Source organism: Pelophylax lessonae (genome assembly GCF_965119305.1).
Source record: "Pelophylax lessonae genome assembly, chromosome: 12".
Taxonomy (NCBI): Eukaryota; Metazoa; Chordata; class Amphibia; order Anura; family Ranidae; genus Pelophylax; species Pelophylax lessonae.
Genome location: NC_138779.1, coordinates 199,057,950 through 199,085,295, shown reverse-complemented (window position 1 = coordinate 199,085,295; position 27,346 = coordinate 199,057,950). Strand labels below are relative to the sequence as shown.

General features: G+C 41.1%; 1 protein-coding gene across 2 annotated transcripts in view; it reads right to left on the bottom strand.

Annotated features, from left to right (window-relative positions):
- Positions 1 to 603: 603 nt before the first annotated feature.
- The window catches only part of LOC309568086 (uncharacterized protein), a 76,739-nt gene continuing 49,996 nt past the window's right edge, over positions 604 to 27,346 (bottom strand). The window contains exons 1-5 of one of the 2 annotated variants that reach the window (XM_082273662.1): positions 22,649 to 22,790; positions 14,076 to 14,195; positions 10,015 to 10,170; positions 4,484 to 4,636; positions 604 to 924 (exon numbers count right to left, since the gene is read on the bottom strand). In XM_082273662.1, coding sequence (XP_082129788.1) covers positions 791 to 924; positions 4,484 to 4,636; positions 10,015 to 10,170; positions 14,076 to 14,195; positions 22,649 to 22,697 — 612 coding nt within the window. In that variant the 5' untranslated portion in view covers positions 22,698 to 22,790 and the 3' untranslated portion in view covers positions 604 to 790. Of the gene's footprint in view, positions 925 to 4,483; positions 4,637 to 10,014; positions 10,171 to 14,075; positions 14,196 to 22,648; positions 22,791 to 27,346 lie in introns of those variants that run through there. The other variant, XM_082273663.1, reaches the window with a different exon arrangement.

Below are 27,346 nucleotides of genomic sequence, written 5' to 3'. Positions count from 1 at the left end.
ATCAGCAATTTTAAAAGTGAAATTATTTTTGGACCATAGTAATATGGCTGCCGGGCTCTCTGGCTTGTCTCAGAATGTAGTAAATACGAAGCTGAATATTGATAAGGCATAATATGGTTGGGGAGATTTTCAAAGATGGCTTCCTGGCCATTTCCGGTTAACATACTCACGTGACCCGCCGCCTCTCCCCCTCCACTCCTCTTCCCCTCCCGACTGACTGCAGCGAGGAATCCTTGGCCCCACCCGCTGCAGGCAGCTGTCAGATGGGGAGAGGAGAGAGCCAACGGGTCACGTGAGCGGCGCTCGGCGCTCTGAAAACTAGTAAAGAACACCTTATTTTTTTAAAACACATACACAGACACATAGGATTATTATACAGACCAGACAGGATGGTATAAAGTGGCTTAACAACCACTTTAAAGGGGAATTTTAGATTCCGAGGGGGGGGGGGGGGCATTTGCCCCCCCCCCCCTTGCCCCTACCTGCAGACGTCCATCCTTAGGGGGTCCTCCCTATTGAAAAGGTTGAGTACCCCTGCCATGTACAAGAGTAGAAGACTGAGCATAAACATGTGGAAAAAAAACGGACACTTACAAGGAGTCCAAGATTTTGATAGGATTTATTAAGCACATTGACCTTTTCCTTTTCAGTGATTGTTAGATTTAAATGACATTGCTCTTAAACAAAGCTTATTTTTTTACACAGTTCTTCTCTTATACAGGTTTCTTATTTATTAAAAATGATGAAGGGTCTGATGTGCATTTCTTGTATAGTGATATACCACATTCTATTATTTTTCAATTGCGGTTGTACACGTCAAATGATCCCTCTGCAATTCCTTGCCTCCAACTATTGCTGCAAATCCAATTTCACAACCACCATTGATAACGCATCCTTTAACTGAGACACTCCTTGGTATTCCATCTGCAAGTCAAATTTCAGATATTGAAATAAAGTTTTATTTTCCATAATACCTAAAGTATGAATAAAACGACTTGCCTGGACATTATACTACTCAAATAACAACATTTTTGTTTATGTTTTGCCCCAAAAAAAATTATTGTTATCGTTTTTATCAATTACAATTTGTGATAACGTATTCCTTTTTTTGCCTCTTTTGTCAACCATTGGACTTATTGTATGTGTCTAAAATTATCAAAAAAAAAATAGAAAATGGTGTAGAAGATGTTAAGAGGAATTAAAAAGCTTTTTAAAATTTAGATATTATTCTCTTTTGGAACAAATAAAATGGGACAAATAACACGAGGGGCTGGGCAATGCCCTGGTAAACACGTGGCAAAACAAAAAACAAAAACAAATGAGTTTGGTAGAGTAGAAATTTTAATATTTACTAATTAATTTAAAAATGAATCTTTAATTTGGAATGAATAAAATGTGACAAATGAGATGGGGGGGGGGGGGGCTAGGCAATGCCCTGGTAAACAAGTAGGCAATGCCCTGGTAAACATGTAGTAAAGTGCAAAAAAAAAAAAAAATGAGTTTGGTAGTGAGTAGCAATTTTAATATTTAATATTATAATATAGAAATTAATCTCTCTTTTGGAATGAATTAATAAAATGGGACAAATAACATGGGGGGGGGGGGCTAGGTAATGCCCTGGTAAACATGTAGCAAAGCAAAAAAAAAAAAAACATTAGTTTGGTAATGAGTAGCAATTTTAATATTTATTATTATAATCTAAAAATGTATCTTTCTTTTGGAACAAATAAAATGGGACAAATAACACGAGGGGCTGGGCAATGCCCTGGTAAACACGTGGCAACCATTGGACTTATTGTATGTGTCTAAAATGATTTTAATATTTATTATTATAATTTAAAAATTCATCTTTAATTTGGAATGAATAGAATATGACAAATAAGATGGGGGGGGGGGGGGGGCTAGGCAATGCCCTGGTAAACATGTAGTAAAGTGCAAAAAAAAAAAATGAGTTTGGTAGTGAGTAGCTATTTTAATATTTATTATTATAATCTGAAAATGTATCTTTCTTTTGGAACAAATAAAATGGGACAAATAACATGAGGGGCTGGGCAATGCCCTGGTAAACACGTGGCAAAGCAAAAAAAAAAAACAAATGAGTTTGGTAGAGTAGCAATTTTAATATTTTTTATTATAATTTAAAAATTAATCTTTAATTTGGAATGAATAAAATGTGACAAATAAGATGGGGGGGGGGGGCTAGGCAATGCCCTGGTAAACAAGTAGTATAGCAAACAAAAAAACATTAGTTTGGTAATGAGTAGCAATTTTAATATTTATTATTATAATCTAAAAATGTATCTTTCTTTTGGAACAAATAAAATGGGACAGATAACATGGGGGGGGGGGGGAGCTAGGCAATGCCCTGGTAAACATGTAGTATAGCAAACAAAAAAAGATTAGTTTGGTAACGAGTAGCAATTTTAATATTTAATATTATAATTTAAAAATAACATTTTCTTTTGGAACAAATAAAATGGGGCAAGTAACATAGAACAAATAACATGGGGGGGGGGGGGGTAAACAATGCCTTGAAAAACATGTAGCAAAGCAAAAAAAAAATTAAAAATTGAGTTTATTAGTGAGAATCAATTTTAATATTGCTCATAGAAACATCTCCCAGTAAACCATTTGCTAAAATTGTTAGCCCAGCAGTTTACAACTTTCAGTGTTGCTGGCTATTGTTCTCTCAGTTCTGATTCCCTTAACTTTCCAGTCTTTAGATGGAAGAGATACAATGGACAGTGCAGTCTGGAGTCACTCTTTTTGCTCGGAGAAGGGAGGGGAGAGGAGGAGGAAGGGAAAGGGGAGTGTCTTGCTATCTTAGGCCATGGAGCCAGGGCCAGGACAAGGGGTGGGCAGGAGGTGTTGCTGCCCTGGGCACTGTTTTATTATGTGAGATAGATGGTGTGGGGGGGGGGGACACAAGGAGATGGGGGGAGGGGATTTGTATGGTGCGGGGGAAATTGGGGGCAGGGGGGTAAGAATTGTTCTAGAATGGGAAATTGGGGGGGGGGGTTAGGAAAGGTGATTTGGAGAGATTTGTGCTGGAAGGGGAATGGGGGAAGAGGATTTGTGCTAGGAGGAGGGATTTGGGGTGTTTGTGCTAGAACAGGTGATATGGTAGAGGGGGAAGGGGATTTGTGCTAGGAGGGGATTTGGAGTAGGGGGAGAGGATGTGTGCTGAGGGGGGGGGGGGGGTTGGAGGGATTCGAGGAGAAGAGGTTTTGGGAGTGATTTGTTTTTGTTTTTTTGGGTGGGTGATGTGTGCTGGGGAGATTTGGGGAGAGAGGGGATTGGAACTGGGGGGAGGGGAGGGGGTCAAAGCCTTGTGCTGGGAGGGGGAATTTCAGCAGGGGGTGGAAGGAGGTATAATTTATTCTTAGGAGGTAAGCATTTATTCTTAGGGGGTTGCTAACACATAATACTCATACATCTGGGGGGAGGGGCAAATACTTGTGCTGGGAGGGGGGATTTCAGCAGGGGGGTGGATTTGTCCTGGGAGGGTGGATTTGGAGTAGGGGGTGAGGATGTGTTTTGGGGGGGGTGGAGGGATTTGAGGAGAAGAGGTTTTGGGAGTGATTTTTTTTGGGGGGAGGTGATGTGTGCTGGGGAGATTTGGGGAGAGAGGGGATTGGAACTGGGGGGGGGGGGGGCAAAGACTTGTGCTGGCAGAGGGGATTTCAGCAGGGGGGGTGGATTTGTCCCAGGAGGAGGTATAATTTATTCTTAGGGGGTAAGCATGCAGATTAGTGGTAAGTTTATCTTTCGGGGGGGGTTGCTAATACATAATGCTCATACATCTGGGGGGGGGGGGCAAATACTTATGCTGGGAGCGAGGATTTCAGCAGGGGGGTGGATTTGTCCTCGGAGGAGGCATCATTTATTCTTACGTTTTAAGCATGCAGATTAGTGGCCAATTTCTTTTTTTTTGGGGGGAGGGGTTTGCTAAAACATATTGCTTATACATCTGGGGTGGGGCAAATACTTGTGCTGGGAGGGGGGATTTCAGCGGGGGGGTGGATTTGTCCTGGGAGGAGGTATCATTTATTCTTAGGGGGTAAGCATGCAGATTAGTGGTCAATTTATTTTTTGGGTGGGGGGGGGGGGTTTGCTAACACATAATGCTCATACATCTGGGGGGGGGATGCAGTTTGGCATGTTTGCCCTGGGCTCTAGGTGGGCTTGTCCCTGCACTGCATGGGGCTGTGTGTTTCTATTGATGCTCACAGTGTAGGGAGTCATTACCCTAGTCCCTGAAGACAAGGTTGGCTCCACAAGATGCTGCCTGAGAAAGGAGCCACCCTGCAGCAGGAAACCTTGGGCAGTTGTCATGGCACCAACTAAACTGCAACATAGGCAAGGATTAAAAGATAAAGAAGCTGCTTACTCAGGAAATGATTAAATCAGGTGCTGAAAGTGCATAAAACAGAGGATTAAATATGACTTTAAGCAAACATGGATAGTAGGAATAGATACTTACCAGACAGCTCAATAATTGCACCAAAATCCACACATTGTGTTTCCAATCCAAGGCAGTCCACAAATCCAGTGCTCTCACAGCCTGTGGTGGTGCCAACCTCGAAGCAGCTTGGACACTGATAGTTGTTTGGTTCTAACTGAGTATCACAAATGTCTAGAGAAAAAAAGGTGAAAAATAATAAATAAACTATTTATAATAAAGGGACTACTTATTAATACATTTGTTGCACAAATGTCAGAAACATTCCTGCAAGCAGGGCTGTCTTTAACACAGGGCAAAAGGGGCAGCTGCCCCGGGTCTAGTCATTGTTGTGGGGCTCAAAGCAGCTGCCCCTTGAGCCCCCAAATAGTTGATAAGCGGATTCAAGAGGGCCCAAGAAAATTTTTGCCCAGGGTCCAATCAAGAATAAAGACGGCCCTGCCTGCAAGTGGAACAAAAGTTTTATGTTATGGATTCATTCCTATCTCATCAGCTCCATCTAGTGTCCAAAATGTGGTTTAAGTTCTTATTGAGTTATTTCAGAAAACAATACCGCATATTGGCCACTGGATGGAGCTGAGGATTCAGGAATGAATCTATTAGAAAACTTATGATGACATTTCAATTAGCTTGCATGAATGTTTCTGACATTCCTGTGAAGAATGTTTTATAAATAGCCTCCTAAGTATTTGGTTGATTTCCAAGTCCAGTGTTTTACCTTTAGTTTTACATTGAGTGGCTCTGTCACTCTTTCAGCTCTGAGGTTTGCCTCACAAGCGTGCCGCAATTGATGTTTACATGCACATGCTCGTCTTACTCTTTTGCACTTCTTGCACTTTTATTATGGGGTGTGCAAGGGGGGGACAGGGATACTTTATGTTCTTTTTAAATGTATTTTATATAACTGTATATATATATATATTTTAAACTTTATTACTATCACAAGGGGGGTAACAAGTCCCGAATGTGATAGCACGGGCAGGTGACAAGTCCTCTTTATAGAGACATTGGGGGAATGACAGCTGTGATCCTTGGAGTGACGTAATACATATCGGTTTCCGGGGTCATTAGTTGCAGCAGGGATGTTCCACTTTTTTTTTCCTCCAAAAAAAATAAAAAATAATAATAAATATTATTAATAATAATACTAATAATATTTAAAAATAATAATAATAATTAATAATTAATGACTAATAAATATTTAATATTAATAATTCTATCTATCTATCTATCTATCTATCTATCTACCTATCTATATATATATATATATATATATATATATATATATATATATATATATATATATATATATATATATATATATGTGTATATATATATATATATATATATATATATGTGTATGTATATATATATATATATATATATATATATATATATATATAGATACACAGTATCTCACGAAAATGAGTACACCCCCCACATTTTTGTACATATTTTACTATATCTTTTCATGTGACAACACTGAAGAAATGTCGCTTTGCTACAATGTAAAGTAGTGAGTGTACAGCTTGTATAACAGTGTAAATTTGTTGTCCCCTCAAAATATCTCAACACACAGCCATTAATGTCTAAACCGCTGGCAACAAAAGTGAGTACACCACTAAGAGGAAATGTCCAAATTGGGCCCATTTAGCCATTTTCCCTCCCAGGTGTCATGTGACTTCTTAGTGTTACAAGGTCTCAGGTGTGAATGGGGAGTAGCTGTGGTAAATTTGGTGTTATCGCTCTCACTCTCATACTGGTCACTGGAAGTTCAACATGGCACCTCATGGCAAAGAACTCTCTGAGGACGTGAAAAAAAAAGAATTGTTGCTCTACATAAAGATGGCCTAGGCTATAAGAAAATTGCTAAGACTCTGAAACTGAGCTGCAGCATAATGGCCAAGACCATACAAAGGTTTAACAGGAGAGGTTCCACTCAGAACAGGCCTCACTATGGTCGACCAAAGGAGTTGAGTGCACGTCCTCAGCTTCATATCCAGGTTGTCTTTGGGAAATAGACCTGTGAGTGCTGCCAGCATTGCTGCAGAGGTTGAAGGGGTGGGGGGATCAGCCTGTCAGTGCTCAGAGCATACACCGCACACTGCATCAAACTGGTCTGCATGGCTGTCATCCCAGGAGGAAGCCTCTACTAAAGATGATGCACAAGAAAGCCCGCAAACAGTTTGCTGAAGACAAGCAGTGTAAGGACATGGATTACTGGAACCATGTCCTGTGGTCTAATGAGACCAAGATAAACCTACTTAGTTCAGATGGTGTTAAGTGTGTGTGGCGGCAACCAGGTGAGGAGTACAAAGACAAGTGTGTGTTGCCTACAGTCAAGCATGGTGGTGGGAGTGTCATGGTCTGGGGCTGCAGGAGTGCTGCTGGCACTGGGGAGCTACAGTTCATTGAGGGAACCATGAATGCCAACATGTACTGTGACATACTGAAGCAGAGCATGATCCCCTCCCTTTGGAGACTGGGCCGCAGGGCAGTATTCCAACATGATAACGACCCCAAATACACCTCCAAGATGACCACTGCCTTGCTAAAGAAGCTGAGGGTAAAGGTGATGGACTGGTCAAGCATGTCTCCAGACCTAAACCCTATTGAGCATCTGTGGGGCATCCTCAAAAGGAAGGTGGAGGAGCGCAAGGTCTCTAATATCCCTCAGCTCCGTGATGTCGTCATGGAGGAGTGGAAGAGGACTCCAGTGGCAACCTGTGAAGCTCTGGTGAACTCCATGCCCAAGAGGGTTAAGGCAGTGCTGGAAAATAATGGTGGCCACACAAAATATTGACACTTAGGGCCCAGTATGGACATTTCCACTTAGGGGTGTACTCACTTTTGTTGCCAGCGGTTTGGACATTAATGGCTGTGTGTTGAGTTATTTGGAGGGGACAGCAAATTTACACTGTTATACAAGCTGTACACTCACTACTTTACATTGTAGCAAAGTGTAATTTCTTCAGTGTTGTCACATGACAAGATATAATAAAAGATTTACAAAAATGTAATGGGTGTATATACACTATATTATCAAAAGTATTGGGACGCCTGCCTTAACACGCACATGAACTTTAATTGCTTCTGGATCGGAAAATTTTGCTCCTAATGACCAGGCCATTTTTTGCGATTCAGCGCTGAGTTACTTAAACGGACAATTGCGCAGTCGTGCGACAATATTTTTCGCTTTCTGCTATATAACATTCCCGATAAAAAAAAAAAAAAAATGTAATCACATTTTTTTCATAATTTTAGGCCAATTTGTATTCTGCTACATATTTTTGGTAAAAAAAAATCCCGATAAGTGTATTTTGATTAGTTTGTGCAAAATATATCACGTCTACAAAATAGGGGAAAGATTTATGTCATTTTTTTTATTTATTTTTTTTACTAGTAATGGCGGCAAGCTGCGATTTTTTAGCGGGACATTGCGGCGGACAGATCGGACCCCTAACTGACATTTTTGACACTTTTTGACGCTTCCCCTGTGTCTCCTCCCTCCTCCTCCTACTTGGCCAATACCATGGCCTTTCCTTTCGGCCAATCAGGAAACTGGTCTCAGGACCTGCTTCCTGATCGCTGGGAGGAGAATCAGTGTGATAATAGTGAATATTAATTCGCTATTGTCACATAAGTGGGTGGGCTCGGGGCGCAGTGCTCTGCGCCCTGAGCCCACCCTTTTTTGAAGCCTATTAGAGCCTCTGCCTCTAATCACATGCTTAAAAAAAAAAACAATTGGAATCCATGCGTCCAGCGCCCTGCATGTAGATTAGGGGGCTGGACGCATGGATGGGGGGGGGTGGCGCCCCTGTGCCCCCAATGCACCAGCCGCCACTATATATATATATATATATATATATATATATTCTCATATTTACAGTACAACACATTTAGTAAGCATTGGGGTTGTATTATCTACGGCAAATTTTAACACTTGTTTTGTTGATCATATACATATATATAAAATTGCTTTAAAAATATCTATATTCAACCATCTCCCACTTGGGCTTATAGTACAATCCTTTAGCAAACAGCACCAGCATCAATGTATGAGCGCCGTTCTCTGTAGCAGTGAGGACTGCTCTTACTAGGAATAATCCTCACAAAAAATGTTTTGGTCCAAAAACTACTAGGGATTAGTGGTACCAAAATAAATTGAATGGTTTGTAAAAAAAAAAGTAACGTAAAAATACCTAATGCATTTCGGGGCAACATGCCCCTTCATCAAGGTTCAATACAGAATAAGAAAACAACATTCTCAAAGAGGCCCAGAGGAACTTGTAGACTTCCATGTGTAGTCAGATGAAGGAAGACTCCAAACAAGCTCAATAGCTCTGGAAAAGTGGTTCCCACACAGCAAGGCTTCCTTGCTAGGAATCCAACACTAGCTTAAACCTTAGAAATACAGAAAGAAGTGCCAGACTAAAACCACACAAAAGAGTCCAAAATAATTTGTATGGCTGGTAAAAAGTCATATGAAGACATCTAATATGTTTCAGGGCCATGGACCCCCTTCATCAGGGCTCAAACACAGGATAAAACCTGGATGGACTTGACAGTCCAATATAAGAACCAATATTGAATTTGCGTTTATGGAGTAACCACTTGAAAACAGTTGTTAGGTCTGGCGCTCCTTTCGATACTTTCCAATAGGCAATTTTGACTTTCTCTCTGACTTAATCTACCTATTTGGTTTGGGTAAGTATGTCAGAAAGTTACATAGTTACATAGTAGGTGAGGTTGAATAAAGACAATAGTCCATCCAGTTCAACCTGTGTAGGTGTGTGTGGCCGTAATCATATTGCATACCCCTGAATGTTCTGATCCTTGAGATGTACGTCTATGAGTCTTTTGAAAGCTACCATACTTCCTGCAGAAACCACCTCTTGTGGTAGAGAATTCCACAATCTTGTAGCCCTAACAGTAAAGAACCCCTCACGTTGCCTGAGGATAAAACGCTTCTCCTCTAATCGCATTGTATGTCCTCGTGTCCTCATGCAATCCTTCCGACTGAACAGCTTTTTTTCTATGCTGAGATCACCAGTGAGTTATTTATAAATTGCTATCATGTCCCCTCTCAGGCGTCTCTTCTCCAGGGAGAATAAATCAAGCGATTACAGACGCTCATCATAATTAAGGTCCTCTAATCCCCGAATTAGTTAGTTGCCATTCTCTGGACTCTCTCCAGCTCCTGAGGACCGGTGACCAGAACTGGACAGAATACTCCAGATGCGGTCGGACCAAAGTTTTATAAAGTGGTAGGATTATAGTTTTATCTCTGGAATACATCCCCTTCTTTATGCATGCTAATATTCTGCTGGCTTTGGCAGCTGCCGCTTGACATTGCATGCTATTGCTTAGTCTATCCTCTATCAGGACTCCCAGATCCATTTTTGATTCCCTCAAAGGTTCCCCCCCCTAAAGTGTATTGTGCTTTTATGCTTTTAGTCCCCAAGTGCAAAACCTTACACTTCTCCACATTAAAGTAATTATTATATTATTACATTGCTATTACTTTCAGAGACCAGGATACATAAACTTACTGGTATTATAGTCTAGTTCTGCATTGCTGTTATCTCCTTCCCCACAGTCACTGCTCACTCGCACAAGGAAGTTGTCTTTGGTTGTTATAGAAAAGCAATTACCACATAATTGTGGAATGGGACAGCCTTTCTGTATTGCATGATATTCTACATCGTCTGATGGGAGAAAAAACATAAAATAAACATTAGGATGTATTTAAACCTGAAAACAAAAAAAAAATTAATATATATATATATATATATATATATATATATATATATATATCTACAGTATCTCACAAAAGTGAGTACACCCCCCCCACATTTTTTATTATATTTTTATATCTTTCCATGTGACAACACTGAAGAAATGACACTTTGCTACAATGTAAAGTAGTGAGTGCACAGCTTGTATAACAGTGTAAATTTGCTGTCCCCTAAAAATAATGCAACACACAGCCATTAGTGCCGGTTCACATTTGTGCGATGTGGGATCGCTGCCAATATGCAGCGTGATCCCGCATCGCATCCGAACCTCTGGCAGTTCACACTGCCATATGCGATACGCAGGGGGTTTCAATTAAAAGTTAACGACACCCCCAGTTGCGATCGCAGTGCGATCTGCAAGTACGCACAGAATCAGATCGCATTAGTGTGAACCACTATGCGATCCGATTCTTCTGCGGATAAAAAAAAGCCTCATGTGCGAGTTTAGTGCGGATGCGGTTCGAGTTCAGCCATACAAAGTGTATGGCTGCAATTTGCGCCGGACATGAGATTGATTGTAATTTAGGAGCAGTTCGCTCCAAATGACATGCGATCTCCGCGATCGCACTAATGTGAACCGGGGCTCGATGTCTAAACCGCTGGCAACAAAAGTGAGTACACTTAAGTGTAAAAGTCCAAATTGGGCCCAATTAGCCATTTTCCCTCACCGGGGGGGGGGGGGGGGGTCAGCCTGCCAGTGCTCAGACCATACGCCAGACCATAGGTCTCTAACATCCACCAGCTCTGTGATGTCGTCATGGAGGAGTGGTAGAGGACTCCAGTGGCAACCTGCGAAGCTCTGGTAAACTCTATGCCCAAGAGGTTAAGGCAGTGCTGGAAAATAATGGTGGTCACACAATATAATGACACTTGTGCCCTATTTGGACATTGTCACTTAGGGGTGTACTCACTTTTGGTGCCAGCGGTTTAGACATTAATGGCTGTGTGTTGAGTTCATTTGAGGGGACAGCAAATTTACACTGTTATACAAGCTGTACACTCACTACTTTACATTGTAGCAAAGTGTCATTTCTTCAGTGTTGTCACATGAAAAGATATAATAAAATATTTACAAAAATGTGAGGGATATATATATATATATATATATATATATATATATATATATATATGTATATGTATATGTATATATATATATATATATATATATATATATATATATATATACAGTCAGGTCCATAAATATTGGGACATTGACACAATTCTAATCTTTTTAGCTCTATACACCACTACGATGGATTTGAAATTAAACAAACAAGATGTGCTTTAACTGCAGACTTTTAGCTTTAATTTGAGGGTATTTACATCCATGTGAAAGGTGTGGAAATTACAAAAGTTTGTATATATGCCTCCCACTTTTTAAGGGACCAAGAGTAATGGGACAATTGGCTGCTCATCTGTTCCATGGCCAGGTGTGTGTTATTCCCTCATTATCCCATTTACAAGGAGCAGAAAAAAGGTCCAGAGTTCATTTCAAGTGTGCTATTTGCATTTGGAATCTGTTGCTGTCAACTCTCAATATGAGATCCAAAGGGCTGTCACTATCAGTGAAGCAAGCCATCATTAGGCTGAAAAAAACAAAACAAACCCATCAGAGAGATCGCAAATACATTAGGTGTGGCCAAATCAACTGTTTGGAACATCCTTAAAAAGAAAGAACGCACCGGTGAGCTCAGTAACACCAAAAGACTCGGAAGACCACGGAAAACAACTGTGGTGGATGACCAAAGAATTCTTTCCCTGGTGAAGAAAACTCCCTTCACAACAGTTGACCAGATCAAGAACACTCTCCAGGAGGTAGGTGTATGTGTGTCAAAGTCAACAATCAAGAGAAGACTTCACCAGAGTGAATACAGAGGGTTCACCACAAGATGTAAACCATTGGTGAGCCTCAAAAACAGGAAGGCCAGATTAGAGTTTGCCAAACAACATCTAAAAAAGAACAAGAACAACTTGTACCAGAGTGATGGGAAGAGAAGAGTATGGAGAAGGAAAGGAACTGCTCATGATCCAAAGCATACCACCTCATCAGTGAAGCATGGTGGTGGTAGTGTCATGGCGTGGGCATGTATGGCTGCCAATGGAACTGGTTCTCTTGTATTTATTGATGATGTGACTGCTGACAAAAGCAGCAGGATGAATTCTGAAGTGTTTTGGGCAATATTATCTGCTCATATTCAGCCAAATGCTTCAGAACTCATTGGACGGTGCTTCACAGTGCAGATGGACAATGACCCGAAGCATACTGCGAAAGCAACCAAAGAGTTTTTTAAGGGAAAGAAGTGGAATGTTATGCAATGGCCAAGTCAATCACCTGACCTGAATTCGATTGAGCATGCATTTCACTTGCTGAAGAAAAAACTGGAGGGAAAATGCCCCAAGAACAAGCAGGAACTGAAGACAGTTGCAGTAGAGGCCTGGCAGAGCATCACCAGGGATGAAACCCAGCGTCTGGTGATGTCTATGCTTTCCAGACTTCTTCAGGCTGTAATTGACTTCAAAGGATTGGCAACCAAGCATTAAAAAGTGAAAGTTTGATTTATGATTGTTAATCTGTCCCATTACTTTTGGTTCCCTTAAAAAGTAGGAGGCACATATACAAACTGTTATAATTCCTACACCTTTCACCTGATTTGGATGTAAATACCCTCAAAGCTGAAAGTCTGCAGTTAAAGCACATCTTGTTTGTTTCATTTCAAATCCATTGTGGTGGTGTATAGAGCCAAAAAGATTAGAATTGTGTTGATGTCCCAATATTAATGGACCTGACTGTATGTATATATATCAGCTTACCAGTCCTTACATGAAGTAGCTGCATTAATTTCCCTTTTTTTTTTCATTATTTTTTTTTTTTTTTTTTAGGGTTTTTTTTTCTTCATAAAGGTGGTGTTTTGCCATTCACAGCAGAGCTTTTGCTAGGAAAGTGGGAACCATTATTTGAGATATCTGCGCAGGACGTTGCAAAGACACCAACATTTTGGTAGTATCAACAGTAGTTTTTCTGTATTTAACCACTTCAATACCAGACATTTTCACCCAGTTCCTGCACAGGCCAATTTTCAGCTTTCAGCGCTGTCACATTTTGAATGGTAATTACTCAGTCATGCAACACTTTACCCAAAATAAATGTTTATCTTTTTTTTTTTTTAGACAGATATAGCTTTCTTTTTAGTGGTTTTTAATCACCACTGTTTTTTAATTATTTATTTATTGCCAAATAAATGCAAAAAGACTAAAAATTAAAAAAAAAAACATGTTTTTCTTAATTTTGTCATAAAATTTTACAAATAAATTATCTTTCTTGACCAAATTGTATTTTGCTACATTTAGTTGGTACAAGAAAAACAAAAAAACCCTAAATCAGTGACTATTATTTAGTCTTTAGAAAAGTTCTAGAGTCTACAAACTATGATCTATCTATCTATCTATCTATCTATCTATCTATCTATCTATCTATCTATCTATCTATCTATCTATCTATCTATCTATCTATCTATCTATCTATCTATCTATCTATCTATCTATCTATCTATCTATCTATCTATCTATCTATCTATCTATCTATCTATATGTATATATACACACACACACACCATAGAAGCACCATTTTTTTCTACAATAAAAATGTACATTTATATACTTGAAAACATTCCAAAATTTCTAATAAAATTTACCATATACAGTACCATCTTATTTTTCCCCTAAATCCAGGACATCTTACTCCCTAAACAAGGGAAGATGTGTCCATGGTTTCTCTTGGTACTAGAGCCATGGTTGAAAAACACAATCCCACTTACTGATTTTGCAGTATTCGGACACGGTCATGCAACCTGTTCCATCACATTCAAGCTCATTTTCGCCGCAGCATTCGGTTGAGCCAAGAGTCCAGCACCGATTGCATGTGGTAGTCAGATGGCCTGAGATAAGAAAAGGTAAGACACAGGAATTAATAACCTAATGAGCAAAGTACAAAATGTAATAATATGAAAGCATTTGCAGGAACTGTAATGCCATTAGATATATGTGTATGAAAAAAAAAAAAAAAATGGTCAATGTAGTGCCTTCAGTTTATTTATGTTCAGTCAAGTCTCCCCTAGTTGCATTGGTGGTCCATGTATTGTCCCTCTAATATTATTGGTCAGTGTAGTGTCCCAGTAACATTGGTGATCAGTTTAGTACCCTCAATTACATTGACGGTCAGTGTAGTCCCCCCAGTTCCAGTTAGTGTGGTGCCCCATTACATTGTAGGTCAGTATAGTTCCCCCAGTTACATTGGTAGTGGTCAGTTTAGTACCACCAGTTACATTGGTCTAGTGGAATATTCCCAATTACAGCTAGTGATGTTCCCCTATTACACTGGGGGTCAGTGCACTGCCCCCCAGTTACATTGGTGGTCATTGTAGAACCCCTTATTGCATTGATGGTTAGTGTAGTATCCCCACTTACACTAATGTAGTGCCCCTATTACTTTGGGGGTCAGTGTAGTCCTCACAGTTACAATGGTGGTCAATTTAGTAACATCAGTTACACTAGTGCTGCGAAATGTATCCTGTTACAGTAAGTGCAGTTCCCCCATAACACTGAGAGTCATTGTAGCGTCCCCAGTTACATTGGTGGTCAATGAAAAGTTCCCGTAATATTGGTGGTCAATGTAGTGCCCCAGTTACATTGGTGGTCAGTTTAGTGCCCCCAATTGCATTGATGTTCAGTGTATTACCCCTGCTTACAGTTAATGTAGTGCCTCTAATACTTTGGGGGTCAGTATAGTCCCCCCATTTACATTGGTGGTAGGTTTAGTAGCACCAGTTACACTGGTTTAGTGAAGTGTCCCCAGTTACAGTTAGTGAAGTTTCACTATCACATCAGGGGTCAGTGTAGTGCTTCCAGTTACACTAGTGGTCAATGTAGTGCACCTAACTACTTTGATGGTCAGTGCAGTACACTGAGGTTAGTGCACCTATTGACATTGATAGTAACAGGGTTTTTTTCAGCGGGAACGCAGGCGAACGCAGTTCTGGCACCTTCAGTACTGAATGTATGTACCGTAATTTCAAGGGGTGCTGGGGTGTGCTGGAGGAACCAATATTAGTTACATAGTTACATAGTAGGCGAGGTTGAATAAAGACAATAGTCCATCCAGTTCAACCTGTGTAGGTGTGTGTGACTGTAATCATCTAACATAGCCCTCAATCTCCTGATCCTTGAGATGTAAGTCTAAGAGTCTTTTGAAAGTCACCATACTACCCGCAGAAACCACCTCTTGTGGTAGACAATTCCACAATCTTGTAGCCCTAACAGTAAAGAACCCCCCACGTTGCCTGAGGTTAAAACGCTTCTCCTCTAATCGCATTGTATGTCCTCGAGTCCTCATGCAATTATTGATGGCTGCTGGGGGATCTATTGTCACTGGTGGGAATCTATTTTTCCATAGGGGGTCTATTGTTGCTGGGGCCTCAGCTGCTGCTTTGAGGGATCTACTGCTGAGGAAGGGGTCTATTGATGCTGGCTGCTGGAGGGTTTATTGATGCTGGTTGCTGGAGGGTCTATTGATGCTGGTTGCTGGAGGGTCTATTGATGCTGGCTGCTGGAGGGTCTATTGATGCTGGCTGCTGGAGGGTCTATTGATGCTGGCTGCTGAAGGGTCTATTGATGCTGGTTGCTGGAGGGTCTATTGATGCTGGCTGCAGGAGGATCTATCGAAGCTGGCTACTGGAGAGTCTATTGATGCTGGCTGCTGGAGGGTCTATTGATGCTGGCTGCTGGAGGGTCTATTGATGCTGGCTGCTGGAGGATCTATCAAAGCTGGCTGCTGGAGGGTCTATTGATGCTGGCTGCTGGAGGGTCTACTGATGCTGGTTGCTGGGAGATCTGTTGCTGCTGCTGGGGATCTATGGTTTTACCAGGGTGCATCCATTGTTGCAGGGGGGTCTATAATTGCTGGCTGCAGGGGATCTATTTAACTGCTTTTTTTGTTATCATTAACACATTGTATACAAATTTAGCTCCACAAAATTATACTTGGTTCTATATCCTCCATATTCTGTAGGGGTGGTACTGGGAGGTGGGTAGGGGGTGGAACCAAGGAACGGTACAGAGAGAAAAAAAGCCCTGGATAGCAAACATATTGCCCCCCCGCAAACACAATATGTAAACCATATCTTTATAGGGCTGGCTTTGTACACAGGGTATATATGTTCTGGATCAGTGTACTTTATTTTGAAGTTTTGAATATTGTGGGATCCTATTCCACTTCTGCTTTTATATCTACTTCTTTGCTTAAGATACTGTTGCCTTATTGTGACTTTCACCAACAATCTTCCTATCAGATGATATGTGCATATACCATAATTAATCTTGCATAGACATCCAACAGTCCTAAAACTACTGCTGTGTGCCGCCATCTTGGATGAGATATCAGCACCCACTGCAGACTCAGAACTGTCCCTCTATGATACTCTTTATTATTCCCGTTTCCTTGTCCCCAGCAGCTACATAAAAGTTGATACAAGGAGGTTAAGGGAGGGGCAGAGAAGCTGGGACAGCACAGACAGCAATTAGACACTGTGGGAACTGACTTTTCCTACAAAATCAAATATTTGAGCTAATTCAAAGGCAATTTATGGAAAGGAAAAAAAACTGCTATATTTATAATACCTGATTTTGTTGTGTTTTTTCCTGCAATTTTCTAAGTTTGGGCTAGGGTCTCTCTAAGTAACTACTGCCACCCAGTCTTGTCAAGGAGCGTAGTTAAGGTCATATATTTTAATGATGTCTATTTTAATCTTACCAGGATAGAATTTATCAAACATTTGAGATAGGTGCACTAGGTGCAGGTGGGACCATGGAGATCTGATCCATCTACTGTGGAGATGCCCCAAGCGACACACATACTGGAGGGGGGTGCTGGACACTCTTAATGGTATATTTCAGACCTCTATTCCTTTGGACCCAAAACCATGCCTGCTTAAAGAGGAAGTAAAGTCCCTAAAAAAAAAAAAAACGAGGAAAAAAAAGCCCTGTAAAGAGAAAGGCATAATGAGCTAGTATGCATCGCATACTAGCTCATTATGAAGTACTTACCATAAAACGAAGCCCCCGCCGTGTCCCGCCCGCTCAGCGACAGGACGGCCGACATGTTCAGCCGTCCTGCTTCCGGGTTCGCGTCCTCCGGCCATCTGATTGGCTGGAGGCGCGATTACATCACTTCCGCGCGTTCACGGCACTGAGCTCTGAAGGAACGGCACGGGTGGCCGTTTCTTCAGAGCGCATGCGCCGATGATGTCATTGGCAGTATGCACTCAAAATATCTCCTAAACGGTGCAAGTTTGGGAGATATTTATAGCACCTATAGGTAAGCCTTAATATAGGCTTACCTATAGGTAAAAGTTTGTGAGGTGGGTTTACAACCTCTTTAAACTTGCTAGATGATTATGACTTAGAAGGGAGTACCAGAGAGGCAATGACTCGGTCTTTATTTCTAGCTCCCACATTGATTATGATACATTGGAAGTCAGAGAACCCTCCTACTGTAAAGGAATGGATTAGCAATGTAGGCAATATGCTCAGACTGAAGAAAATAATCTATCAACATAGGGGTAGCACACACAAGTTTGATGGACTGTGGGGACCATGGCTGGAAACACCTGGGCTGGCCCCGGTGGACCTGGTCATGGATAGGCTACTAGGCGGGCTTGCTGGTTGAACAGGACACATTCCAGTCCTTGTTGGAGGTGGAGATATCAAGGTTGATGACATAGTTATTCTGGAAGGGGGAGAATGTTATATATCCCTTAAATATGTGTCTGGAAGGTGTAACTAATACAGGCATGGCTCTTTATATCTTATGCATTGCAATATTGCTATCCCCGTGCCATGTTATTATACTGACTTGGGTTGTATGTATTTTGTATACGCTTTCTGGTTTTTATTCTCTAATAAAGTTTATTCTTTGAGAAAAAAAAAAAAAAACATTTGAGAAAGAATTAGAGGGGAAGGGGTCCCAAATCTATCTTAAAAAAAAATGTTCTCATTGTGTTGTAATGCATGACCTCTGCATTGGAAGGAAAAATGTATTTTTTTGTATTTTTTCAATAAAAACCTTTTTGGATTTAAAAAAATAAATAAATAAAAAATGTTCACATTCTAACTTTATCTGCACAGATAACCTCTGTTTTTGTATATTTGTTTTATGACATTTTTTCCCTTTGAATGCACCCCACCAGAAACAATATCTGCATAGAATTTGTAAATTTATCCAAGCCTATGAGTTTTTGTACATTGTACATATCATACTGGCTAAATAAAAGTGTATCTAAACCCTAGAAAAAAAAACAAAAAAAAAAAAACAAATATATTACAGCTCACCAGTGCTTAGATGTGGTGACTGCATTAGGTTTCCTTTTTCCCGTCCTTTTCATCTGATGATCCTGCCAGCAACCCACTTTTACCACAATCTTAGGGTGACAACACTTACTGCACTTAATCTATAAAGAAGCAGCGTTGTCACCCTGCTTGCTCCTTATTTAGCTTACAAAACACCTCCCCCTCTTCACATCTCCATAATATAGGGGCAAGGTATCATATGCATATACTGTCTATATATATATATATATATATATATATATATATATATATATATATATATATATATATATATATACACAGTTGTAGATGTACAATATATATATATATATATATATATATATATATATATATATATATATATTGTACATCTAAAACTGCCCTCAAGGAGCTTACAATCTAAGGCCCCTAACTCACATTCATACATACAAGGACCAAATTCGACAAGATCCAATTAAACTACCAGCATGTTTTTGGAGTGTGAGAGGAAACCAGAGTTTACTTGAATGTGATTCTTCTGCATTCAGGAGAACAAGAATGAAGCTCACCTAACCACAGCAGCTCCTAAACTCTGCTAAAAGCCTATGTTTACCTTGACACATAGGCTTTTATTAAGTTGAGTTTAGGAGCTTTGGCAAAAAAACGGCAAAAGCTCTGAGCTGTATGTACATGAAGCCTTAATGGTATATTTAAAGTACAACCCAACTGTACCTGAGCACAGCAAACTGAAAATGCTATTTATTTAATTTTAATTAGTGATGGGCAAACGGTTCTGTTCTGGCCATGAGTGCGGGATGAATATTTGCCTGTACGGCCATTCGCTGAACACCTGAATTTACAGGGTGTGGGCCCCGACGAACAACCTGCAATGCACTGCGCGCTGCACAGTGCATTCTGCACTCTGATCGGGCAAAGCTTTGCCCAATCAGGGTGCAGTGTAAGTTGGTTGTTAAGGAGCGGGGCCAGGAAGCTGGCTGCGGTGTCGTTAACAACCATTGAGTCATCAGCTGTCAATGGGTTTCCCTACTGACAGCTGTATAATAAAAAAACAAACAAAGTGCTGGTTACAAAAAAAAACTGCAAAAAATGGAGTAGCCCCCCCCCCCCCCCCACCGCCCCCCAAAATCCATACCAGACTCTTATCCGGGCATTCAGCCTGGCAGGTCAGGTAAGGCGGGGATGAGCAAGTCCTCCTCCCTCCTGAAACATACCAGACCACATACCCTTACCTTGGGGAGGGGGGGGGGTGCTTTGGGGCAGGGGGCTCTGCAGTGTTACAGCCAGAGAGGGACAGATGCAGCATCAGAACGATGCTGCATCCACCAAGGTAAGTATAGTTAAATAACAAAATGATTCCAATAATTCTATTTTAATGCTAGAAGCATAAGAATGAAAATAGTTAATGCTGATTGAGATAGTTTAGTTCCACTTTAACAGGTAATGTAGGAGCAAATAAGAGAAGTACATTAGGGTCTGTGCAGTGCAAGCTGGTTGTTAACCACTTAAGCCCCAGCCCTATTTCGGACACTTTTTGTTCACACGTTAAAACCAGTATTTTTTCCTAGAAAACAACTTAGAACCCCCAAACATTATATATATTATTTTAGCAAAGACTCTGGAGAATAAAATGTCGGTCATTGCAATAATTTTTGTCACGCGGTATTTGCGCAGCGGTCTATAAAGCGCCATTTTTTTGGAAAAATTTTGAAAAATCACATTTCACTGCATTTAAAAAATACTAAACAGTAAAGTTAGCCCATTTTTTTTGTATATTGTGAAAGAACATGTCACACCGAGTAAATAGATACCCAACATGTTACGGTTTAAAATTGCGCCCCCCCGTGGGATGTCGACAAACTACGGTCAATAGAGATCTCAATCTGCGACGCTTTAAATTTATTTAACGGTTACCAGTTTTGAGGTAGAGTGTAGCTCTTTTTTTTAAATTATTGCTCACACTCTGGCGATCGCGGCAATACCTCACATGTGTGGTTTGAACAGCGATTTAATTTGCGGCTCGACTTGCGTATACGTTTTTTTTTGTGCGCGAGCTAACGGTGACGGGGGCGGCTAAATTTTTTTTTTTTCCCATTTATTTAATTTATTTTTTTAACTTTATTACAGTTTTTTAAAAAAAAAAAAAATCTGATCACTTTTATTGCTGTCACAAGCAATGTAAACATCCCTTGTGACAGCAATATGTCGTGACAGGTACACTTTATGGAGGGATCGAGGGTCTAAAAGACCCTAGACCCCTCCACTACACTTCCCTGTATGCAAAACGCCAAAAACGGCGTTTTTGCATACAGCCGATTTTTAAATTTGCCGCCTTTTGCAGCACACTAACCCGGAAGTGACGTCATGGACGCCGCCTCCGGGTTACGTCAACGGAGCCCCGATCGATGCTGTTTCCGGCATTCATCGGGACTCCATCCAGCCGGCGGACGCGCCGGCTGGGTGCTCGGGGCTCCCGGTGGGACGGGAGCCCCGAGCAAAGCCACGGAAGGCGGCGGGAGGGGGGGACGTCCCCTCCCGCCCCCCCGGGTACCGATCGAGCGGCTCTCGAGCCGCATCGGTCGGTACCGACGGAAAGCCAACCGTCGGCTTCAAACCACGGTACCGGAATGATGCCTCTAGCTAGAGGCACCATCCCGGTACACTACCGCAAAGTTTGCTGACGTAGACCTACGTCAGTATGCGGTAAGTGGTTAAGGAGCGGGGCCAGGAAGCTGGCTGCGGTGTCGTTAACAACCATTGTGTCATCAGCTGTCAATGGGTTTCCCTGCTGACAGCTGTATAATAAAAAATATAGTTAATGTTGATTGAGATAGTTTAGTTCCTCTTTAACAGGCAATGTAGGTGCAAATAGGAGAAGTACATTGTTAGGGTCTGTGCAGTGTAAGCTGGTTATTAAGGAGCGGGACCAGGAAGCTGGCTGCGGTGTCATTAACAACCATTGAGTCATCCGATGTCAATGGGTTTCCCTGCTGACAGCTGTATAATAAGAAACAAACAAAGTGCTACTTACAAAAAAAAAAAAAAAAAACAGCAAAAACGGAGTGGGGTCCCCCCCCCCAAAATCCATACCAGACCCTTATCATTCAGCCTGGCAGGTCAGGTAAGGGGGGGATGAGCAAGCCCCCTCCCTCCTGAAACATATTAGGCCACATACCCTTACCCTGAGAGGGGGGGGGGGTGCTTTGGGGCAGGGGGACTCTGCAGTGTTACAGCCAGAGAGGGACAGATGCAGCATCAGAACGATGCTGCATCCACCAAGGTAAGTATAGTTAAATAACAAAATGATTCCAATACTTCTATTTTAATGCTTGAAGCATAAGAATGAAAATAGTTAATGCTGATTGAGATAGTTTAGTTCCACTTTAACAGGCAATGTAGGAGCAAATAAGAGACATTGTTAGGGTCTGTGCAGTGTAAGCTGGTTGTTAAGGAGCGGGGCCAGGAAGCTGGCTGCAGTGTCGTTAACAACCATTGTGCCATCAGCTGTCAATGGGTTTCCCTGCTGACAGCTGTATAATACAAAATATAGTTAATATTGATTGAGATAGTTTAGTTCCTCTTTAACAGGCAATGTAGGCGCAAATAGGAGAAGTACATTGTTATGGTCTGTGCAGTGTAAGCTGGTTGGTAAGGAGCGGGGCCAGGAAGCTGGCTGCAGTGTCATTAACAACCATACAGCTGCATAATAAGAAACAAACAAAGTGCTGGTTACAAAAAAAACCCTGCAAAAACGGAGTGGGGTCCCCCCCCAAAATCCATACCAGACCCTTATCCGGGCATTCAGCCTGGCAGGTCAGGTAAGGGGGGAGAAGTACATTGTTAGGGTCTACATGCACTATAACTGGCTGCCTTTAGAGAGCAAATCAGTAAGTTGAGGGCCTAAACTTAAAGTTTCATATAAAAGAGATGTACTAATGTGAAATAATACTCTGCCTAATATGGTGGCACAAATAAAATAATAAGATACAATTTTAAGTATTTATCTACTTACCTGTAATTGCCAAACCGCTCAAGATGAAAAAGCTGAAGATTGCATTCATGGTTATGGAAGCTCCGGTTCAGGTTTAAAGGCTGATAGTTGAGTTGCTAGTTCGGTCTTGTAGTCAACTGTCTAGCTTTGAGTGATAAGTTAATCTGACAGGATAGATATTTATACCCTTTTGAGTGTCATGCTGTGGCAAGGTACAAACAGTTCCTCTTCCTTTTGAATCACATTTTTTTGGATGTGTTTACACAACTAATTATCAAAAATATTTAGACACCTGTGCAAATTCTTTTGAAATAATGTGTAAATAGATTTCAATTAAAAGGGATTATGGCAGCCAAACAAATATAGCCAAGGCATGGAAAAACCCCATATTCTTGCCTTAACTAAACCAAAAACAAGATCACCCAAGCAGTGATACATAACGAGATTGGAGCCATAGAATATGGCTGCCATAGGTAGGTAAATCTCGAACAACATACCCAAAGAGGAACTGGGAACTTTTAGACTTGCAAGTGTAGTCAGAGGAAGTAAAACTTCAAACAAGCTCAATAGCTCTGGCAAGGTAGCTCTCGCACGGCAAGGCTTCCCTAGAAGAGCACCCAACAGTAGATCAAACCAGATCAATACAGAAAGGGCCGCCAGACCAAAACTGGATGAAAGAGTTCAAGATAATTTTATTTTTTGGTAAAAAAAGTCATAAAAATACAATTAACGTGTTTCAGAGGCAACAACACTCCTGTTTCATCAGAGCTCAACCCAGGATAAAACTTGGGTGGACAGTGACTTCACAGATCTGTATCAGAACCAGTATTGATCTCTCCTCATGGAGTAACAACTTAACATCAGTTGTTGAGCAGCAGTAATGAAAACCATTGCTGCTCAACAATTGCTTTTATGTTGTTACTAACAATTAAAACTGTCATGGATTCTTTCATCTGGATTTATTCTGACACTCCATTCTGTATTTCTTTTTTTTTTTTTATAAATATAATTTTTATTTAACATTATCCAAAAAAGTACAACACTACATGAGACATTCTGCATGAAAAGGGAAAGAGAAGTATGACATAGGTGAAGATCAACTGATATATTTTGGTAAGACAAGTAAGGAGTTGCTTGGTTTTCACTGTCTTCCATGCCACCCAACTGAAAATGGATTGGGCTCTTTTCAGAGATAAGGAAGGTAGGCTGATTGGAGCGTTTGCATTGGATATGGAAAAACAGAGAAAGATTAATTTTTATAGTTGTCATCCTACCAAACCAAAAGAAATGTGCAATGTCCAATTTTTTGAGATCTTGGGCAATACACTGAAGTAATGGTATAAAGTTAGCTCCCACTAAATTGTAAAGTTTGGCTTTGATATTTGCACCTGAAGGGAAAGGGGAAGAATATAAGGGTATCTGGTGTTGCCAGTGGGGTTAGGGTCTGGACTTCTGACATTGATATTGATTTTTTAAATTGGAAAGCCAGCCATATTCTACAAATAATTTTAGAAGATTAGAGGCAGTAGCTAAAGGTTTTTTTTTTTTTTTTTTATAAAAGTTCAAGTCATAGTTATATAGTTTGTGAGGTTGAAAAAAGACATCAGTCCATCCAGTCCAACCTATGATGTGTGTGTGTTTGCTGTTAACCGTACATTGTATACCCCTGTATGTTGTGGTCTTTAAGGTGCCCATCTAATAGTTTTTTGAAACTATTGATGCTCCCTGCTGATACCACAGCTTGTGGAAGAGAATTCTACATCCTTACTGCTCTGACAGTGAAGAACCCCTTATTGTATTCCCTTTCTCTAAAAAGTTTGTTCCTTATGCTAGGGTCATCACCAGTACAGTATTTGTACATTGATATCATATCCCCCCCTCAATCGTCTCTTCTCCAGAGAGAATAAGTTCAGTGCTTGAAGTCTTTCCTCATAGCCGATGCCCTCCATTCCCCTAATTATTTTTGTTGCCCTTCTCTGGACTCTCTCCAGTTCCAGTACATCCTTCCTGAGGACCGGTGCCCAGAACTGGACAGCATACTCCAGCTGTGGCCCGGACCAGAGTCTTGTAGAGTGGGAGAATAATCTCTTTATTTCTGGAGTGAATCCCCTTTTTTATACATGCCAGTATTCTGTTGGCTTTGCTTGCAGCGGCTTGGCATTGAATGCCACTGCCAAGCCTGTTGTCCACCAGTACCCCCAGGTCCTTTTCCATCCTAGACTCACCCAGAGGTCCCCCCCCCCCCAGTGAGTAGCTTGCTTTCGTGGTTCTGATACCCAAGTGCATTACATTTTTCAACATTAAACCTCATCTGCCATGTAGTTGCCCACCCTATTATTTTGTTCAGGCTTGTAAGGTTTCCACATCCTGCATAGAAGATATTGTCATGCTTAGTTTAGTATTATCCACAAATACTGAGATTGTACTAGATATCCCCTCCTCTAGATCATTTATTAATAAATTAAACAGGATTGGTCCCAGGACAGAACCTTCGGGGACCCCACTTTCCACACCCGCCCAATCCGAGTACTCCCCATTTATCACCACTCTCTGGACTCTCCCCTGGAGCCAGTTCTCTATCCAGGTACTCACCCTATGGTCCATACCTACATTCCTTCGTTTTTACAGTAAGCGTTTGTGGGGAACGGTGTCAAAGGCCTTTGCAAAGTCCAGATACACCACATCCACAGTCTTACCTTTATCTAGGTGGCAGCTCACTTCATCATAGAAGGTTAATAGATTGGTTTGGCAAGAACGATTTTTCATGAATCCATGCTGATTACTACTAATAATACCGTTTTCATTACTAAAGTCTTGTATGTGGTCCCTTAACATCCCCTCCAAAATCTTGCAGACTACTGATGTTAGGCTGACCGGCCTATAGTTACCCAGGATATATCTTGGCTCTTTTTTAAATATTGGTACCACGTTGTCTTTTTTCCAATCAGCTGGCACCATACCCGTCTGTAGACTATCCTTAAAAATCAAGAATAATGGTCTGGCAATCACCTGGCTGAGCTCTTTAAGAACCCTCGGGTGCAAGCCATCCAGTCCTGGTGATTTATTTATCTTAAGTTTCTCTAGTTTAGTTCTAAGTCTATCTTCTATTAGCCATGGCGGTACTTCCTGAGGTGTATTATTTAGTTTAGCATTACAAGCTGGGTTAGTGTAGCCCCCCGATTCTTTTGTGAAGACTGAAGAGAAGAAATTATTTAACACGTTCGCCTCTTCTCTGTCCTCTGTGGCCAAATTTCCTTCGTCGTCTTTTATGGAGCCAATGTGTTCTGGCCTCGCTTTCTTACTGTTTATATACTTAAAGAATTTCTTGGGGTTCTTTTTACTCTCTTCCGCTATATGTCACTCGTGTTCTATTTTAGCCGCCTTGATTTCGCCTTTACATTTCTTATTGCACTCTTTGTAATGCTTGAATGCTGCCAATGACCTCTCAGCCTTGTATTTTTTGAAGGCCTTTTCTTTAGTATTAATATGCATTTTTATGTTGGAGTTTAGCCACCCAGGGTTTAGTTTTGCTTTTTTAAATTTATTTCCCTTTGGAATGCACTGGCCAATCCCTTTGTTAAGTATGCTCTTGAAGCACTCCCATTTTTGCTCCGTGCTCTTTGTTCCCAGGGTTCTATCCCATTTGATATTTTCTAGCAGAGAGCGCAGTTGTGGGAAATTATTGGCTCTTTTGAAATTCATTGTCCTTATATTACCCTTGTGTTTCCTATTACTGTAATTAATACTGAAACTTATTGACCTATGGTCACTGTTTCCTAAGTTGCCCCGTATTTCTATATCCGTGAGCAGGTCTGTATTGTTAGTAATCAGTAGGTCTAGTACCGCATTGTTTCTTGTCGGTGCGTTCACCATCTGACCCATAAAATTGTCCTGCAAAACATTTAGGAACTGCCGAGCCTTGGCTGAATGCACGGTTCCTTCTGCCCAGTCTATATCTGGATAATTAAAGTCCCCCATTATAACGACATTTCCCATCCTTGCTGCCAATCCTATCTGTAAAAGGAGGTCCGCCTCCCCCTCCTCCCTCTGGTTGGGGGGCCTATAGCATACGCCCAATATTACCTTCCCTATAGTGCCTTCCCTTTTGAGTTCTACCCATAGGGATTCTGCCTCGTCCATAGCTCCATTATTAATATCATCCCTCATATAGCAAGCGCTATACAAATCCCAGCTACTTTGGGATTTTCCTTTCTATACTTATCACTTATCTTATAGCAGCTGCTATTACCCCCTCCCCATTATATTTAGATTTATTTACTTATTTATTTATTCCTACACTTGCCCTTCTCCCAATAGGCCATCCATAGGCGCGAGGGATATACACTATTTAGTGTATATATCTTTAACACCATCCCTCATATTTACCTGTACACTGTTCTTAATATACAGGCATACCCCTCCCCTTTTTTACCTTCTCTATCCCTGCGATAAAGGGAATACCCCTGAATGGTCGCCATCCAATCGTGAGAGCTGTGGAACCAAGTCTCTGTTATCCCCACAAAATCTAAGTCCTCCTCAAACATCAGCAGCTCCAGCACTCCCATCTTGTTGGCCAGGCTTCTGGCATTGGTATACAAACCTCGTAATTTTGACCGGTTGCATACTATATCCTCGTTTGATGTTGTTTTTCAGCTGCTCTTGTGATTTTTCCCCATACCCACCTTGGATTTAGGTACTCTAAACACCCTACCACTAATG